This window comes from Zosterops lateralis, assembly GCF_965231275.1.
Source record: "Zosterops lateralis genome assembly, chromosome: 9".
Lineage (NCBI taxonomy): Eukaryota > Metazoa > Chordata > Aves > Passeriformes > Zosteropidae > Zosterops > Zosterops lateralis.
In genome coordinates this window covers 22,138,793-22,157,453 of record NC_139769.1, presented here as the reverse complement: position 1 = coordinate 22,157,453, position 18,661 = coordinate 22,138,793, and the positions used below count along the sequence as shown (strand labels likewise).

At 39.2% G+C, this 18,661-nt stretch overlaps 1 protein-coding gene across 1 annotated transcript in view; it reads left to right on the top strand.

Annotated features, from left to right (window-relative positions):
• The first annotated feature begins 12,663 nt into the window (after positions 1-12,663).
• Positions 12,664-18,661, top strand: part of PTPRC (protein tyrosine phosphatase receptor type C) — a 60,903-nt gene continuing 54,905 nt past the window's right edge. The window contains exons 1-2 of the mRNA XM_083867066.1: positions 12,664-12,761; positions 12,847-12,964. Coding sequence (XP_083723192.1) covers positions 12,898-12,964 — 67 coding nt within the window. The 5' untranslated portion in view covers positions 12,664-12,761; positions 12,847-12,897. The remainder of the gene's footprint in view (positions 12,762-12,846; positions 12,965-18,661) is intronic.

Below are 18,661 nucleotides of genomic sequence, written 5' to 3'. Positions count from 1 at the left end.
TATAGGTAAGTTTTGGTCTTGACTCCTAAACAGAAGAAATAATTAAGTATAAGCTTGTGTGTTATTTTCAGTTTAAGCTGTCAAGTGAATAATAGTTATATTTGAGTTTTCTGTAGTGAAATCCTGTTTTAGAAAATTTTAATGATTGCAGGACAAGTGGCCTGTTTACGCATCACTAAAGAAATGAGGGCATAAGACTTAAAAGCATTTACCTCTGAATTTTTATTCTAGCTAAGAATGGATATTTTTCATTATATTAATTTGAAAATTCTGAAATTTTATAATGCAAAGGTTGTGTAGGCTACAAGTCAAGAAAGAGGAAAGGTACTCATAAAATTTGGATATGGAGAAAAAGGATTTCATACTCTCAAGAAATTTACATAATAACTAGAATTTTGTTCAGTGTCTCTGCATCTGAGGATGTGGGGAAGTACATACCTCGTCTTGGTTTTAAAGCCTTTAACTATGAGACAGTTAGGGAAGAACGTAGATTTCTTGAAAGATTGTCTGGTTTATGTTACAAGATTACACAGCTCAAGGACACCTTGTTAAGCAAACCAGAAGTGAACTTTCTTCTTTAAGTCTAGCCTTGTTTTTACAGTCAGGGTCTCCAGGAAATAAAATCATAAATCTGGAATGTTATAAAATACTTTCCTATAATTCAAGGTCAAGTTATAAATCTAAGTTACCATGTCTCTTGCTAGATATGTATTTGCTCTGGTTCTTAGAGCTAAAAGCTTCCAGGAAGTGACCCTTTAAATGCTATTGGCATTAATTTTAGCAGCAAATTTGAACATTACCCTTGCTGAGCTGGGTAGTACAAGCTGCTCAAAATAAGTGTATGCTCAGAGGTTTTTGTGCAACATGGAACACTAAACATTTGAAGGATTCTCTTTGCCTGATAGCCCTTCCATCGAAAAATTACAACTATTCTACAACTTCATCCATCTTACATACTCATGTACGTGTTCCTTTATGTACCTATAGATACACTGAGAATCCTGTGGATCATTGTCCTTTTGGACGCACTCCTTGGGACTTCATAAATACCTGTACAGCCGAGGGTAGGGCACAGCAGCCTGACATCTAGGCGGAGCTGCATGTAGTAAAAGCACATTGCATTGTACTGATGTCTGTGCTCGCTCTGCTGAGATTTTTACCAGCATCCTACTTGCATATGCAGAGGTCTCAGTGAGCACCACATCTTGCTCCATGATCTGCTTTTCTCCTCTTCCCTTTCCTTCCCTCCCACTCACAATTGCACAGGCAGAAGGTGAGTGCTGCACAGAGCTGTCTGTCAAAGACTGCCTTCCCCTGAGCACTGGGATGTCAAGGAACAGCTGGGGAAAAAAAAAAGCCTCTGTCAGTGCTTGTCCCCAGTTTAGGAGAAGGACTACACAAATCTCTGCACTAGCAGTGTATTTTATCCAATGATGAAAGTGTTCAAGTTGTTCTGAAAAATCCTGCAGAAATGCCATAAAGCTATGTCTTTTTAAACATAGAAAACCTCACACTTCCGCAGGTAAGGGGAGGAAGAGATACTGTATACACCGTAGGTAGATTAAAATATAGGGTTAAAGTGCAAGCCAAGACACACTGAGACATAAAATGCATCCCATCAAAGCTACTGCCCAAAGGTGTTGTTGGGAGGGCTGTGAAGTGGGTTATTTTGCTCCATACAATGTGTTCAAGTCCTATCATGTCAAAAGGGAGGTATTGACAAGCTGAAAGAGCAGCCAGGGCCCAGGGAGAGCAAGAGATGTGCTCTCAGCACTTTGATTGGACAGAACTTCAAATGTCTGCACACTTCTGCAACCTCTCTCCTGCCCCAGAGCAGGGTTTGTAGGTCCTGCAGCACCTGGGAGTCAGTGTCGTGTGCTTTAGTTCAGTGCAAGCTTTAAATCACCCAACGTATCATGACAAGAGCTAAGAAATCAGCTTATCAATTGAGAAAAACCTGAGGCATCTGACTCAAAAGGTTTTGTCAAATCTTCAATGTAGTCCTTAGATGAGAATATGGATGATATTTATCTGTCTCCATATTTTCCTGCTGTCAGTAAGAAAGTGCTGGCAACCTGTGGCAGCCAGATTGGTGAAAAGGAGCTTGGTACCTCTGAGGTACAGAATGAAAGCTGAGATATCAGGTAGGTTGTCTGCAAAGGATAAATCCTTTCATCCAAACAATCCAAAGGTAAGAAGACATGGACTCACCTCAACTGTTGCAGTATGTTAAACTGAGGTTGGAGATTGAGGGCCAGGATATCAACACCACTGTTTTCAGCTCCCAAAATATTCCTTACTTGAGGGACCCTCAGTGTGGTGCATCAAAATGCCTTAGCTGATCTCCAGAAAGTCCATCTGCAAAGAGAGCTACCCTAGACATATAAATGAAATTGTGGCTTCACTGATGGAGCTGGAATTTCACTTAGCTGGGAAAAGAAGGTTATATTCAGGGTCCTCAGTTATGAACTTTGCAGCTCTGCACCATTTTTGGGCCTTAGTAATTATTTTACAGGAACCAGAAAGTGAAACCAGCTTGGAAAGCTGAGAGCAGCATCAATGTATGGGCCAAGATGAGGCAAGAGCAAAAAGCAGCAGACAGAAATTTTTATTTTTTTAAAATATCTTTTTTTGGTCTGATAATCTTAATCTGACAGTCCTGAAAAACACTGCTGATGATCTTTCACGACAGGAAAAGTATTAAATATATCTAATGTTGCAGTTAAACAAAACTTGCTTCCACTACATACATTTTTTACAAATACAGCATAAAAAGTAGTATCAGTAGTTCAGGTGGGTATTTGCTGGGATTCAAGATTGATCTATTTGACAGGACTTTGGGGTTTTGTTTTTTCTTTTGAGTTCTTGTTCAATAAAGTGTTGTAGCAGATATGGATGATTAGTAGCTAATTTATAAAACTGGTTTCATATAATTTAACTATTGTAGATCATGAAAACCAAACTATTTTGCCCCTCACTTAATCTGAATGTTAATGAAAGCATAAAACTATTTAAAATAGGTGAATAAGTATAGATGCATGATCTTCAGAGAGATCCCACGGTTAAATGGTTGTACAAACAATATGTACATTTTCAGCCTGCTCAACTTGCTAATACAAGTTAGGACATGTATAAACCCTAGACTTTCTCAAAACTACTTTTTCTACTTCCTGTCACCTCTTGGAGTAGAGCAGAGGCCATTGTGGAAGCTGCAGAGAAAAGTCCTTCCCACCTTGTTTTTGAACTTCTCTTTTCTCACCCTGCTTGTGTTCCTCATGCAAAAACATGCACTGAGCTTGTTTTCCTCAGGACTGGTGTTTTGGTGCCCAAAACTTGTGGTACTATGTGAAAGGTATTTCCAGCTAGAATGGAGTGTATGTAAGTCCGACCTTACAGATTCATAATTCAAGAAGGTGAACTGTCTGTGAAGAGTAGTATGACACATCAGGATTTTTTTCAAGCTGATGTGGGAAATTTGGAACAAGGAAGGTTCTGAGAGCAAGGAATAGCACCCCGGATTCTTTGATCAGGGACAGAGGCGGGCAGGCAGGTCTTGTTTTGTTTGCTATCATCCATCTTTAAATTGTTCCTGTTTACAGTAGAAGAAGGAAAGGAAAGTTAACAGGCTGTTTGCTTTTCTTAGACAGAATTATTTGTGAATCTGTATTTTTCCATGGTGGTTGGTCTCCTCCACCTGAAATGACAGTGTGCTGATGGAGGGGGTAAAGTCTCTCAGAAAATTCACCTCTCCAGAATGTGTCTCCATTGATCAGTGTGGAGCAACTTTCTGAACCTCAGTAAGCTGAAAATTAAGCTGGGATATCAAACTAAAATGAGGTTCAGATTGCTCAGCATAGCTTTGTCTGAAGGAAAAACCTTAATTTTTGTTTACCAGATTACAGGCTTGACAGACTGACTTTGTGTGAGGAAGTGGCACCTTATTTTTGATTTTCAGCAAAATCAATTTTAAATAAGGCCTCTATATTTTAACATAGAATCTCATAAACTCTTAAGACGATCTTCTTATGATAAGAAGACAAAAACAGACAGAGGCTCTTGCTAAATAATTGTTGCATGAAGTTTCATCTTCTGTGATATTTCCTAACACTAAGTGTAGGAAGTAACACTTGCTGTAAGGCAGAAAGAGGATGTGTAAATATTTTATGCTGATCTGAGGAGTGAGAGCACATTACCAAATTAGTGTATCAGCCTGAGCTTGGTATGGGAAAAATGAACTATCCTTGCTAACAATTTATATTGCTAACATTTTATCACTTTTTAGAATAAAACTTAAGAAACAATAGTGGTATAGTGGTACTACGTTTTTGCTTTTTTGCTTTTTTGCTTTTTTTTTTTTTTTTGATAGTTGGATAGAAATAGATTTTTGGCAGTGTACACACGAGCACATATTAGAAAATAGTTGTGAAATTGTGGTGTTTCTTAGGGTCCAGTTTTATGAGAAATGTGGAAGGTTTTTTTCTCTTGCAGTGAATGAATCTGATACTATTTTGCTTCTCTTGTGATTCAGTTTACACACTCTGAGAGTTCCAAGTTTTTGGGGAATACCACAGCATGGGATTACCAGCTTTCCTTCCTCCCACCATCCTTTTTTAGTTTTTTTTTGGCTCTTCCGTTGCACTGTATGCACAGATTGTATGTGTTTATAAGGCCTCAGCAATATGTTTCTTGAGTTTTGTGACCCAGTAAAAATAGCCAATTTGTGCTAAATGTCTTTGAATGTTTGTTACAAAGTGTTCTATAGTGAAATAGAAATTAGCTATAAAACTCAAATAACAAAACAAATCTATTTATTTTAGTATTTGACTTCCCAATTCTGTCTTCTCTTACCTGTCATAAATCACTCAAATATTTGCTTGACTCTGCCAAAATTTGTCTTGCATGGGTCTACTGTTTATATGATTGTTACTTTATAAGTATATATCCAAGATTTTTGCACCTCTGTTAGTTGACTCTAATTATGGCCATTAACAAGAGGTGATAAAAAATATTTGCAATTGCATGAATGACTTTTGCATAACTCTTTTTCTTTAAGGTTTAGAATTTACTGCCTTTGCTAAATATTCTGTTGGTTTTTAGTGTGAGGATAAACCAAGACATCCAGTGCATCTTTAGACAGACTTTTTCTTTTTTTTCAGAGTATCAGCAATATGAACTTGCCACATTTAAAGATGGTTTGTAGTGTGTATGAAACAAATAAACTGAATGGCTTAGAGGCATGGAAACTGAGGGGGGGAGATATAAACCCTGATAAACAAGATAAATAAGATCAGTTTGGTTTCCTAACTGTTTCAAATTCAAAGATGACTATTGCAAATTTAGATTATAGAAATCTTCCAGACTCTTTCAGATTTATAGCAGTAGTTTCTTGACAAGCCACTGAGGAAGATGTAATGCCTGCCACATGCTTATCTTTGGAGACATCTCTCTAACCCTTTTGGACAGACTCAGAGAGAAAAATCATGTCACAATGTGAAGAAAAGCAGGAGATGGGCTATCAGAAGATGACCAACAGCATCACTGTAAGCAGACCAGCCTTCTAGGTAAAGATTTGTGGTTTATGCTTATAAATACCTTGCTTAAAGGCATTTTGGGCTTCTATACAATAATGAATACAATCAGCTGTGGGACTGCATGTCCATCCAAAACATAATCATAGCTGGGATGTTAGGAAAACATTTGCTTATAGAGTAATGTTGTGTTTTATTGGAAAAATGCACACAAATACTCTTGGCTATAAGCACTGTCATCTGACAGATAGTAGAACACCAAGGCAACTTGTAGACCACAGATAATAGGGTATGACAACAAATCTGGCACCCCAGATGAGAAGCAGTCTGGGTGGAAGCAGGATACAGTGGTAGAAGCAAAGAATACAGAAGTTAATATCACAGAAGATAACTGCTTGGGAAAAAACAGAAAAGAGGACAGAGGATTCACTGAAGGCAAGCTGGTCTGTTCATTTACAGCAAAGACTAGAGAGCAGTTAGCTCAGAAGTAGCATATTGTAGGAAAGTAGCCTGAAACATGGGTTCAGTAGCCTACCTTGACCCTATCCTAGCCTGCTTCAGCTGAAGCTGAGTGTTAAAAAGCCCACCCTGTGTATTCGCTTCAGAATAAACAGACAGGTCTTTGTATTTGATACAGCACACATAGGAAGCAATGTTCAAGAGATAAGGGAATGCCCAGTGATCTGCAGTGAAACCAGAATGTAAAGACTTTGGAAAAGACTGTTTGTAAGCATTTTCTTCTTTTTCTGTATGGGCTCTTTTATGTTGGCAGGTGCTACTATTGCTTTGACTCGTGTTCTGTCAGGCCTTCTGCAAGCATGGCATAATTGTGACTTTATGATGCAGGTAAGACAGCATTTACTGCAGTGTTATGTAATAGAGTATAATTTTGCATATTATTTGGGAAAATTAACCAGCAGGTATAGATTAGCTAATACCAAGCCATCAGCAAGTAAGTAAGCAGTTTTGCTGAAGGCAGAGTGGATTTGGTGATGGAGATAGGGAAGATCCTGCACAGAGGGAGCTTGTTTGGTACCTCCAGCTGGGGTGGTATTCCTCAGTTTCAGCCTGATTGTTCAGGGAACAGTGCCCTGCCTGGCATTCAGCTCACTGGCCTTTAAAATTGTGGTTCTTCATTTGTTGAGACAGTTATATGAGGGCCTATAGAACCCAAGAAGTTGGTACTAGGAAATAAAACTGGGGAAAAGAAGCAGAATTAGACTAAGAGCAGGAAAAATCTGCCACCTTTGAAGAGCTCTTCTGAATCAGTGTTCAAGAAGTGTGGTCTAGGGGGAGCAAATATTCAGTTAATTTTCATCCCTCCTTTTCATTTTCCCTTTCAGTGTGAATGATGGAAGGATACAAGGACAAGACACTATGGGTAAAAGTGTTTATTTGATGTTTCATAATGTAAAATGATCTCATTCACTGTGAAATTTTTGAACACCTTATACAAAGCTAAATTCTGAGCTGTTCTCAGCATCCAACACTCATTCAAAACCAGGAGGCGGAGCAGATGTTCAGCACAAATCTAACAAATCCCAGGGCTTATGGGTATGCTGGCACTGCTTAAGGGTAGCAAATTCTAAGTAGGCATGTTAAAAGGAGCTACTCAAGAACATTCATTTCACAATAACTGAGCCCACTGCTATTCTGGATTGATTTTCTCTGTAAGCAAGAAGTAGGTGCCTGACACTTCCAAGAGCTTCTCGTGGGCTTATTGCTCATTTTGGGCCAGATTGTGAAGAGTGCCTCAGGGATACCAGAATACGTTCTCTGTCCTGAGCAGGTACAGCACAGATCATGCAGGCAACATATGAATGAAGATGTCAAATCATCATTGCCTCAGGGTTGATAGCAACAGAGCAGTATGCTTGTACAAAGAGCTCTATTGTTTACTCTTGACCTTAAAATAATTTGATCCAATATGACACATTAAGTAGAAATGTTTTCTTTCTTCAGGAAATAGTTCTTGGCAATTGAAAACAAGCCTGAAAAAGTATGTAAAAATAGATTCCTTAGCAAATGTTCAGTTTAATATTAAAACTGTTAGGATATATTCTCTAGCATGAACAATATTTTCACAGTAAGACTGTCAAATTATTTTTACTGGATAAAACGCATAATGTAGGTAAACCCCCTTGATTTAAACAGAGTTGCCCTTGGGATAAATTTATCCTCTGTCCCTTAGTGTTTGCAAAAGCATATGACTTTAGTTTCTGTGGAACTGCTTAATTCTGATATGCTGAGTATCACTGTAACTGAGTCATATGAGATGACTTCAATAGAAGGGAAATTATGCAAAACGAAGTCTGCATTACTTTAATCCAAATGATGTATGGAGTATGTAGGCAATTCATTAGTTATTTAGTTTAGTTTGTAATTTATTCTTTCAAGGCCTCTGAACAAAAGGAAAACACATGTGAATTCTTGAGAATACATTTCTTGAGAAAACTAATTCACAAAACACACTAACACAAAACCACATTAGGTTTAGGTACCAGTGAAGAACACCATTGTCTGAATTAACCCTAACCCTCCACGCCATTAAACCCTCCAAAAAACAAATACATCCCAGTTAAAATTCTTGGTGATGAATGCCAAAGTGAAACCATAATGACTTTGATAATCTGGACTTGGAAGTTGTGTTGTGTGAGGGACATGAATGCTGCAGTGTTATCTGGCTAAAATCATAGGGAAATGAACATGGGATGAAACTGAGCAGCATGAAATCATATGAAGAGAGAGCAAACAGTGAGATTTCACTGGCAACTTTCAGTCCCGGTTCCTATGGCATTAAACACCGCACCAGCAATGATCATTTTTGGGTGGCACAGGCCCTGTAGGTGTCAGAGTGCAGGGGAAGTGTGGTTGTTGATATCTGATGGCAGATACAGGGTGAGCCAATCTTTGGGGGCAACCTATGACAATCCAACCTGAGACACAGATTTATTTGGCTTGTGGCTGTATGAAGATGCTGGTTTTACCCTGATTTCTGCTACTATTGCCTTCCTTTAATATTTCCAGTCTATTTCCTCCTGGCTCACTAGTACTAGGCAGAGATAGAGAATGGTTTGGGAAATGCTCTTGGAGTAGAAAAAGGGAATCTCAAAATAATATCACATGGTTGAAGAGTTTATGCTCTCCCTTCCTTTAGGGTAAATAGTGGTGAGTTTTTTAGCTGTTCTCTACTTTTCTCTGGATTCACCGGAATAGGAAGCAGCTCCTTGGCTTCTCCCCAAAGGATAGTAAGGTATTTTTTAGCTGCATTAGCTTATGCTGGGGTTGTTCTGGGGCAGAAGTGTCCTGCATGTGTGGTTGCTCCCTCCCTCTCACTGTCGTACCCTGTAATATGATGCCTCTGAGCCTCACAATTTAAAAACAGTTACAGAAACACCTCCTGGTAGGAAGCAAGTTAGCAGGGACTGTGTGGCCTGTGAGAGACCTTGATGTCTCTCAGCAAGCTCTGAGACTGTTTGGAATTTGGGCAGAGCTTTTGCACTGTCTAACATCAATCACTGAGCACCTACAGCAGTTTTGTCTGATGTCTTTATGAGAGGCTGTGCACGGAGATGGGTATGTGGAGTGTTTTGAGGATCACAGCTCCTGGCTCCAAGGTCTTATTAGCAGTGAGGGAACCAGACTCCTCCTCCCAAGTTACTCAGGGGGATGAGTAAATATTCCTAGGATTGAGAAGTGGAAGAGAAAGAGAATTTGGAATGAGCATTGATGTTACCTTTGTCATCATTTCCTTAGTCATCAATTATTACTCCCACGTGGGACATCTGAATCTGGTGTAAATCAAAGCAATTCAAAACCAGTAGGAACTTTCATTGCATTTTTCCATAGAATAAATTGATTTGTGTCTCTCCATAGATCATCTGTTTCAGAAATCTATTTAAGAGTAAAGTATCTGAATGTATAGAGTCCAATAGTATGTTCTCATTTCAGTGTCTCAGTAAGAGCCTTTTTTTTTTTTTTTTTGTGACTGTCAGTCACAGCCAGTTATGGTGTGTTTTAGGTGTCGAAGCTGAATATACTCTGCATGTATGCCTGTGAAACATTATCTAGTTCTGAAATACAACTAATTTTATTTTTAAGTTGTTGTTTGCTTTTATTTTTTTTTGTTTGTTTGTTTGTTTTGTTTTGTTTTATTTTTTGAGATTTAGACTGGAGTGGTTAGTTTACTTGTAAGTATATGGTAGCTTCAGCATAAAAAATTCTGCCTTTTTCAAATGGCAGAACTAGTATTGTATGACAAACATGTCATAAACCACTTTGGTACACAGTCAACCTGTTTTATCATTATTTCAATGTAGTTTCAATATAAATTATGTAAGTTGCTTCATAACAATATTTGAAACTCATCTGGAGCAAGGACATACTGCTTTAGTACTTTCTTCTTTGAATTCCCTTTATTTTATTTATATTTCAAGGGCTCTTTTCGTATGAGGAACAGACAATGGATTAGTGATGTTTTCCAAACCCTTCAGGTGCAAATTGACAGGAAAATGTATTATTATTTGGCAATTACAATTTTAAACTTTTATTGCAATTATGATAGAATTTCTCTTTAAGCTGGTTTTTAATAGCACAGAATAGAAGATATTTATAATAATTTAACAAAATTGATGTATTTCAAGATAGGTGAATCAGACAAGGAAAGATTTGCATTTTACACTGTTTGGGTCGTTTTTTGGAGGTATTTTGGGGCTCTTTTTGTAGCTTACAAAAGAGAAAGACTTCCAAAGAGATGGGTAACTTAAGCAGCTGCACGTTTTTAATGTCATTTTAGAAATCCTTATTAATACAAATGGATGGTTCTGGCTTTGATCCTTTCCAACACAGGGGAAGTATACTGCTCTAGTTACATACCAACATAATCATGTTGGCCAATTAAAATTTCAGGCTCTGTCCTGAGAAAGGATTTATTTTAAAAGTCAGTTGTTTACTGTGCAAGTAGAATAAATTAATTCTCCCATTCCCTCAGAAGGGAAGTTTTGGGTTTAATCTTGAGAAAGGAGACTGCAGTTTATGTTTGGAAAAAAGACTTTACAGGTTCTAACAGAATCATAGGATGTTAAAGGGTGAAAGGGCCCTTGAAGATCATCCAGTCTCAATTTCCCTTTAATGGGCAGGGACATCTCCCAGGGCCTTATCCAACCTGGCCTTGAACACTGCCAGTGTTTGGACATCCATGACCTCCCTGGACAACCTCGCTCCAATAACCACGCTCATAGTAAAGAATTTCTTCCTAATACCTAACCCAAATTTCCCTTCTTTCAACTTGTACCTGTTACTCCTTGATTTGTCACTACAGTTCTTGATGAAGAGTCCTTTGGCTTCCCTCTAGGCCCCTTCAGATGAGGTCTACACACAGCTTTCTCCAGGCTGAACAGCTCCTCAACTTTGTGACCATCCTCTGGACTTGATCCGAGAGTTCTGTGTCCTTCTCATGTAAATTTGTAGCCTTGGTCATTCATTTTAACAGCTGATGGTTTATGGTTAGCAGTATACCCAGAATGTGGGATCACTGGAGGGTGTGATGTTCTCACTAAATATTAGATAGGGTATGTTGCAATATTTCAGTGCTGTGGAATCTCTATAAATATCACACAGCCAGAAAAGATCCGCTCTGCAGGAGTTTGTCTTGGCATCACAGCTTGAGGAGTTGAGTGGAGATTGTATAAAACTACTGGGGAAGGTCAGGTGGGAATGGAGCCTGGTTCTTTTTGAGAACATTTACGAGAGATTCTTCACTGGATGTCACGCACTGTACTCATCAGATGGCACATGTCAGCCATGCTGGTTGTCTTTTGTCTAGGATAAAAGGGACTAAGATGTTGGTGCTGCAGGCAATATATGGCTATAGTCCAAATTTAATTTGTGACAACTCCAGGATGATGAAGTTATTTTATATCAAAATTGCAGTCTCTGGAGTGTTAGAGCAATGTCATTGGATATTGCTCTAATTTTTTTACACATTTACAATATAATTATTGTAATATACAATTACAGTGTAAATACAATGTGTATTTACAATAATAATAATATAATATATATTATATAATGTATAAATTATATATTTACAATATAATTTTTTTATTACACATTTACAATATGATTATTATTACAGCCATTTTGTATGGAGACATACTGCTTAATGAAAGCTAAGATTTTGGCCTGTGTTGTAAGACTTGAGTCAAAATTGTAGAAGATGTGTTTATTCTCATGAGGAGTTTAATTCAGTCATGTAATTTGTGAATTATTATTTGAATTAGTGCAACTTTTTCCTGTGAGATGCTTAGGAAGTCTCTGAAGGACTTATGAATAGACAGCACAAAAGTATTTTCTTCCCTTCTTTTAGAACCTTTAGAACCTGCTGGTTCTTTCAGAACCTTGGATGTCTTCAATAAGAGAAGCAATTGAACATTTCTTTCCCTTGTAGTCTACTATATAAGAGACATTTGTTACCAAGTTGTTGAGAACTTCCTCAGTGCATGCAGTGAGGGAAAATGTCTTTGCTGTGCCTTGTATCAAGTCCATGGAAATGACAACAATCTTCCTGCACTATCATGGTAGAGAATTGTATTGAGTTCTCCAATTCCAAACATTACAGAAAACAGAATTAGACTACCTCTATCCATTTGTTGTGTATTACTGTTGTACCCATAAAGACATCCTTGTAGAAAGATTCAGAAATATATCCCACAGAATCACAAAATAGTGAGGCGTGGAAGGGACCTCTAGAGATCATCTAGTTTAATCCATGTTTAAAGGGTTTTCATTTAATTAGTTACTTCACCTGAGGATGCATTTTTATGGAGGCCTTGTCATCAGAACAAGTGTTTTGGTGACTGAGGGTTTCTCTTTCTCTCAACAGAAATCTCAAGAAATATAAACATTTATGGGAATCAGTGAATATGTGCAGAAAAGTGCACATGAAGGGAAAAAAAAAGACTTTGCTAAATCCAGTCCTATGAAAGTGAAGTTTTGTGTAGCTCCTAAGTACAAAGGAAGAAATAGCTGAAAATAATCTACTTTAGTTGAATTAAGGAAGCTAAGTATTACTGCAGGAACCTAAGAAAAACCTCTTTGACTTCCTGGAAACTGAAAGAAGTTTTTTTGAAGAAGTATTGTCTCTGACATCACTACAGTGCATTGCGAGTTTGCAAGTGGTTGGTTGGGGTGACAGAGGAAGCGGCTCCTTCACAGATAAGCAGGCACTGCAATGTATGTGCAGAGTTAGTCTCCTTCTGGGTTCAAATTCTCTGAAGAAATTCTTTTGCAGACAGATAACATTTATTTTGCTTTCCAGAGAGAGACACATGCTGTTTCATAAGGATACACCTAATTTCCAGAAATAACCATGTTTTTGTGGCTTAAACTCTTAGCATTTGGTGTTGCTTTTCTGGGACAGGATGCTTTTCTCAAAGGTAGGTCGCAACTGTTATTTCTTTCTCTCCTTTTGATCCCTCAATATCCTCTGTAGATGTAAAACCAATGAAAAGCTTTTCAAAGTGGAGAAATACCTTCTTGGTTCAGAAATTAGAATACAATTGCATGCAGTGGTGTAAGAACCTAGATCAGGAAGATTGATGCATCGTGTATTAGGCTAAAATGTCTCCCGCATGGTCCCATGTGAGAGTTATACGAACTCTTTAAAAAAACCAACCACATTTGTAGCTGAATTTAAAAAGAATACATTTAGGTCTATTATGTGAACGCATTCCATGTAGTTTTTCAGCTTCATCTCATGTTACAGTACTGGTTTTCTGTGTTTAAATCCTTCAAGAGAAAAAAATCTCCCATCAATGTTAGCCACTCCCTGATCACAGAATCTGCCTACATTCTCAAGTTCCTCAAGTTTTGATTTTTTTACTGCAGGTGGGTTAGTAACAAATTCTGAAAGTTGTAAATTAATTTCTACAATTGGTAATTACTTATTTTGTAAAATGGGCATTATTTATTTCTTTTGTAAAAACTGCTCCTTAAATAGTCTTTGGAAAATTTAATTACCCCACAGGTAATTTTCAGGTGAATTTGTTGCTTGGCTGTTTGAGAGAAAGATAGACCCCAAGAGAACGATCTTGCAAAACATGTTAGATGTTACAGATAAAGAGAGTTGTGAGAAAAGCAATTAGTCTTGAGGTAATACTTAATATTGCATCAAAAAATTATCCATGTTAAATATTTTCTTGAGAAGAAAAGCAACATTTTATGTATATGTATCTTCCATCAGTTTAGCTAGTAATGTAATTTGGGACAGTTGATAGGAGACACAAAACTACTTGAAAAAAATTTTTCTGAAATGGCAGCAAGTTATATGCAGGGCTGAAATCTCTTTTCAATTACATTGAATTTATTCATGCTTCTACCCTTATGTCACTATAGTAACTCCAGGTTCATACTGATGTAAGCAACAAAATGCTCTGCCTTTAGTTGATAACCAGCTAAGAAGAGCATTTGAAGCTTGAGCATTGGCTCTCTTTTCCCTCAAAGTCTCTGAACAGAGACACCACTGCATAAATCTGGCTGATAGCTGCTGGAGATTATAAGAAAACAAGTGAATGCTGCACTGTAGCGGAAAAGAACAAAATCTCTTGCCTTTCCTGTCCTTTTTTTTAATCTGCTGTCCTACTTTCCACTTTATAAGTCCTTCTGAGACTTCCCACTGCTACCTTTTCTCCAGAAAAGGCAGGTTACTGTCTGCTCTCTCAGCCACCTCCACAGTCAGTCAACATGTTAGCTGACAGAGAGGGCTGGAAGACAGATAAATGGGTAGTAGCATTTTATTTCAAGTAATAGTTATTTTTCTCTGTTCATACACAGTAGTCTGACTTGAGCCAGTTCCTCTACATTTACTGAACTGAAGAGCCTCAAGGAAATATTTGAACTCCTCTCTACTACATTTAATTAAATCTCATGCTGTAGTATCAGGTACACAACATCATGGACCTTGTTTTTATGATGCAGTTTAGCACAGAGATTGCTTCTCCTCTCAGGGTGACAGAACTATTATACTTCATGTGTTTTGTTGCAGATTGCTCAGCCTTGTGGCCAAGGGACACTGGGCAGTCTCCCAGGGAGGGGTTTGTTAATGGAGAAGCAGCATTTCGAAAGGGTGGTGTAGGCTTTGGTTTTATGGCAATCACTTTTCAGGCACTTGATTGTAAGTGTTAGGTGGGCATTGGGACTTCTTCTGTTATTATTAAAATTATTTTCCAACATCCTATTGTACCTAGTGATTTTGAAAACTTAGGAGGAGAAATTTTAAGTTTGTCTAACTTCCTCCACAAGCTCAGACATTCTATAGAACATTACTTATTTCCTGTTATCACCAAGCTACTTTTAAGAGCATCAAACTACATTAAACCAAACAAAATAGGAGTTAGAGCCTGCACAAAGGCCTTTTTACTGTGTAAATCCCTCAGATAAAAGCATGTATCCAACTAATTTTTCTGATAAGAAAGAGATGTGTAGTGGTAATCAAACACCTCAAAAAACCGACCAATGCCCCAAAGCCCTCCCCCAAAAACCCCTAACCCAAGCCAAAAAAGTCAGAAAAGCAACTTTGCTTCCCTTTAGGAAAAAGAAATGCTTGCAGAACAAGCACTATTTCCATTAGATCATTATTTCAAGTTCTCCCCCTCCTCCACAAAAGTGTTAGCCATTTGACAGCTTTCAAAAGCTTTCACCCACTTCTGAGCCACTTCCTTTATTTCAAGAAATGAAATAATTGTTTGATAGTTTTGGGTGTGACTTTTTTTTTTTTCCAAGTTAAAAGTATCGAGCTTCAGCAGGCATTGGTTTTGTCGAGGATAGTGTTAATTTTGGACACAGTAGCTAGTATGGGACTATGTTTTGGGTTTGTGCTGGAAACCATGTTTATATATAGAGGGATTTCTTTATCCCATACTGTTTATGTCCTACACTGTATAATACAAAATTAACCACCACCTGACTTCCCATCCTTTGGTATAAAACACAGATATTATTCCCTTAGTCTATCATCCCTGCAAAGTGGTCATAAGATGTTCAGCACATGTCCATTGAGTCCATTTAGTCCATGGCTTTGGATCCATGTTGTGGTGATACTCAGGAGAGGAAAGGTGGTTTGTTTTGTGCTTGTTGGGCACCAGAGCCAGGTCAGTTGGGGTTCCTGATGCACTTTCTCTGTTTCTTGTAAGGCTTCTCTTCCATAGGTTTGGGTGGTTCTTCTTGTAGTAATTCCTATAATATGCAACTCAAATCATGGGTTACAACAATTAAAGGTATTTCTATTACAATGTCCTACCCACTCCCTATCGGGTTTTACATTGCAATGAACTCCTCCCCTTGCCCTTATTCCAGCTTGGATTTACCCATGGACTGCAGTCCCTTAAGGTTTTACCTGCTCCAAGTGGAGCCTTGTCTATGAGCCAGTCTCTTCAGGGACACACTTTCTTCTGCATGGATTTGTCCACAGCCACAGGGGCTCTGAGGGGCAGCTGTTCCAGCACAGCCCTGTCCATGGGCCTCAGTGCCCTCAGGAACAGCCCTGCTCCAGCACAGCCTCACCCACTGTCCCCTCAGAAAGCCAACCTGCCCCACACAGCCTTGTCCCTGGCTGCAGTTCCTGCAGGGTGTTCCTGCTCTGCTGTGGGTTTATCCATGCTCACACGATTTCAGGGGCTCCAGCACGGCCTCATGAACAGCCACTGGTGCTTCCAGGTGTCCCTGCTGCAGCACAGAGCTGTCCTTGGGCCCCAACACCTTCAGGGGTGCACCTGCCATGGCACTGACACAGCCATGGACACAGGCAGATGGACCTGCCTGCTGTGGACTTTTCCGTGGCCAGAAACACTCCCAGATGTACCTGTTCCCCTGTGGCCTCCCCACAGGTCACGGTCCCTTTGGCTTGAGCTCACACTGGAGTTCCAGTGTGTCCAGTACAGCAACAGCAGCGCTGCCCGGCCATCTGCCAGTCCCTGTGCATCATCACTCCTGTCATCAAAATGTCCCCAAGCACAGCAGAGAGGTTCAGCAGCACAGCAGCAGGGAAAGCAAAAAACAGCCACAGTGGAGCACTACACTAATGTACTGTAAGACATCAAGCCCAGGGCAAGCACAGGACTCTGCCCAAAGCAGCCAAACAGCAATAAAGGCTATAAATTCCATCTAACACATTCCAAAAAAGCTGTTGCTGTCTCAACCCCTTTGAACCCTTCATTGGGCACCAAAGAGGGCTGCTGTGGTTTAACCCCAGCTGGTAACTCAACCCTACACAGCTGTATGCTCACTGCCTCCCAGTGGGACTGGGGAGAGAATTGGAAGGGTAAAAGTGAGAAAAATCATGGGTTGAGATAAAAACAGTTTAATAGGTAAAGAAGAACAAGGAATTAATTCACGGCTTCCCCTTGGCAGGCAGGTGTTCAGCCATCCCCAGGAAAACAGGACTCCATCACATGTAATGGTTACTTGGGAACAAAAATGCCATCACTCTGAATGTCCTCACTTCCTCCTTCCTTCAGCTCCCTATACTGAGCATGATGCCATATGGAATATCTTTTTGGGCAGTTGGGTCACCTGTTCCAACTGTGTCCTTCCCAGCTCGTGCACCCACAATCTCCTCCCTTAGTGGGGTGGTATGAGAAGCAGGAAATGCCTTGACTATGTAAGCACTGCTCAGCAGTAATGAAAACATCTCTGGATTATTAAACCTATTTTTCATCACAAATCCAAATTGCCCCATGATAGATAATGTGAAGAAAATTAACTCTACCCCAGCCAAAACCAGCACACACATGAAATTCTGGTCATGCAGTCTCCATGCCCAACAGCTGTGCAAGTTTCCAGATGGAAGTGTTGCATTTTATTTTCAGATAGCTTACCCTATGGCTCTGATTTTCCATGAAAATCTATACCCTTGGAAAGAGTCTGGCCAACCTAATTTTTTGAACAGTGGAACTTAGTAATATTAGTTGATTTTATGTGTAGGATAAAGTATAAGGGGAATTTCTCTGGCAGGAGAATGTGTATTAAGGTAGAAGAAAGTGAAGAGCATCACCACTATTGTCCTCTTACAGATGCCCCACTGCAGGCTCTGTTTAGGAATGCTCTTTTTTGTTGTAGTGGTGCATGTGAAGGTTTCTGAAATGCACACCCCAGAGTCCTGCACTCAGGGACCTCTTAATCATTTACAACAAGTTGCCTACTTTACACGTTGTGCTCCATCTCTGTACTTTATTCCCAGTGAACTGAGGCAGGGAGTTGGTGTGCACACAGGTGTCTGGCAGCTCTGCTCGCTCCCTGGGCTGGCCAGACACAAGTAACTGCTAAACTGGAAACAGTTTAGTTTCATTATGGGGTCATACCTAAGCTATGAGCAGGACAGAAGTTGGGTGGAGCTCAGCAACACTTTGCCTGAACAATTTGGTTTCTGGACTGAAATGAGATACAGATTTGGACTGAATACGTAAATATTTTTTTTCTCATTCACCTAGAGCTGTTCAAACATAACAAGCAGATGGTTGGGTAGTTGATGCGCTATAGGTATATCCGTTGATGCAGACAGCACAAGAGACATTGCTTCTGGACTAATGGGTAGGGAAAAGACATGTGCATAGTAGGGAAAAGACGTACCAGTCATTTTTATTCACTCACATCAGTGTATTGATATACTAAGAATATTTTACCAGTGTAGACCTAAAGCCAAAGAAACTACAATGCAGAGATCTGTTCTAAAGAAGGTCCAGCTCTTTGTGGCTTGGTGTTTGGAACCACTTCCTTTAGTTTTAACCTGGTGAACTTAGATTTATATATTAAGGTTCTAAAGAACAAATCAAGAGCAAGTATGTTAAAACACTGCATATATAATGAAATAAGGCAGAAGAAATGGGGGAAGGAAACAGGATGAAGTGACTTCTCAAAATATGAGTGTCAGGAATCAAGCTCTATTTTTCTGGCTGCCATGACCTATCTTCAGATCTGCCTGCTAGTCCGGTAGCATGTGTATGCATTAAACAAAGCAGCAGTCTCTACCCTGAAGATGGGAATACATTGTATATATTGTTTTCCTTTGCTGTGCAGCTGTATTGGGGTATTTACTGTATCCTACTGGGAGCTGGGAAAGAACAGCAAGCCATGGAAAT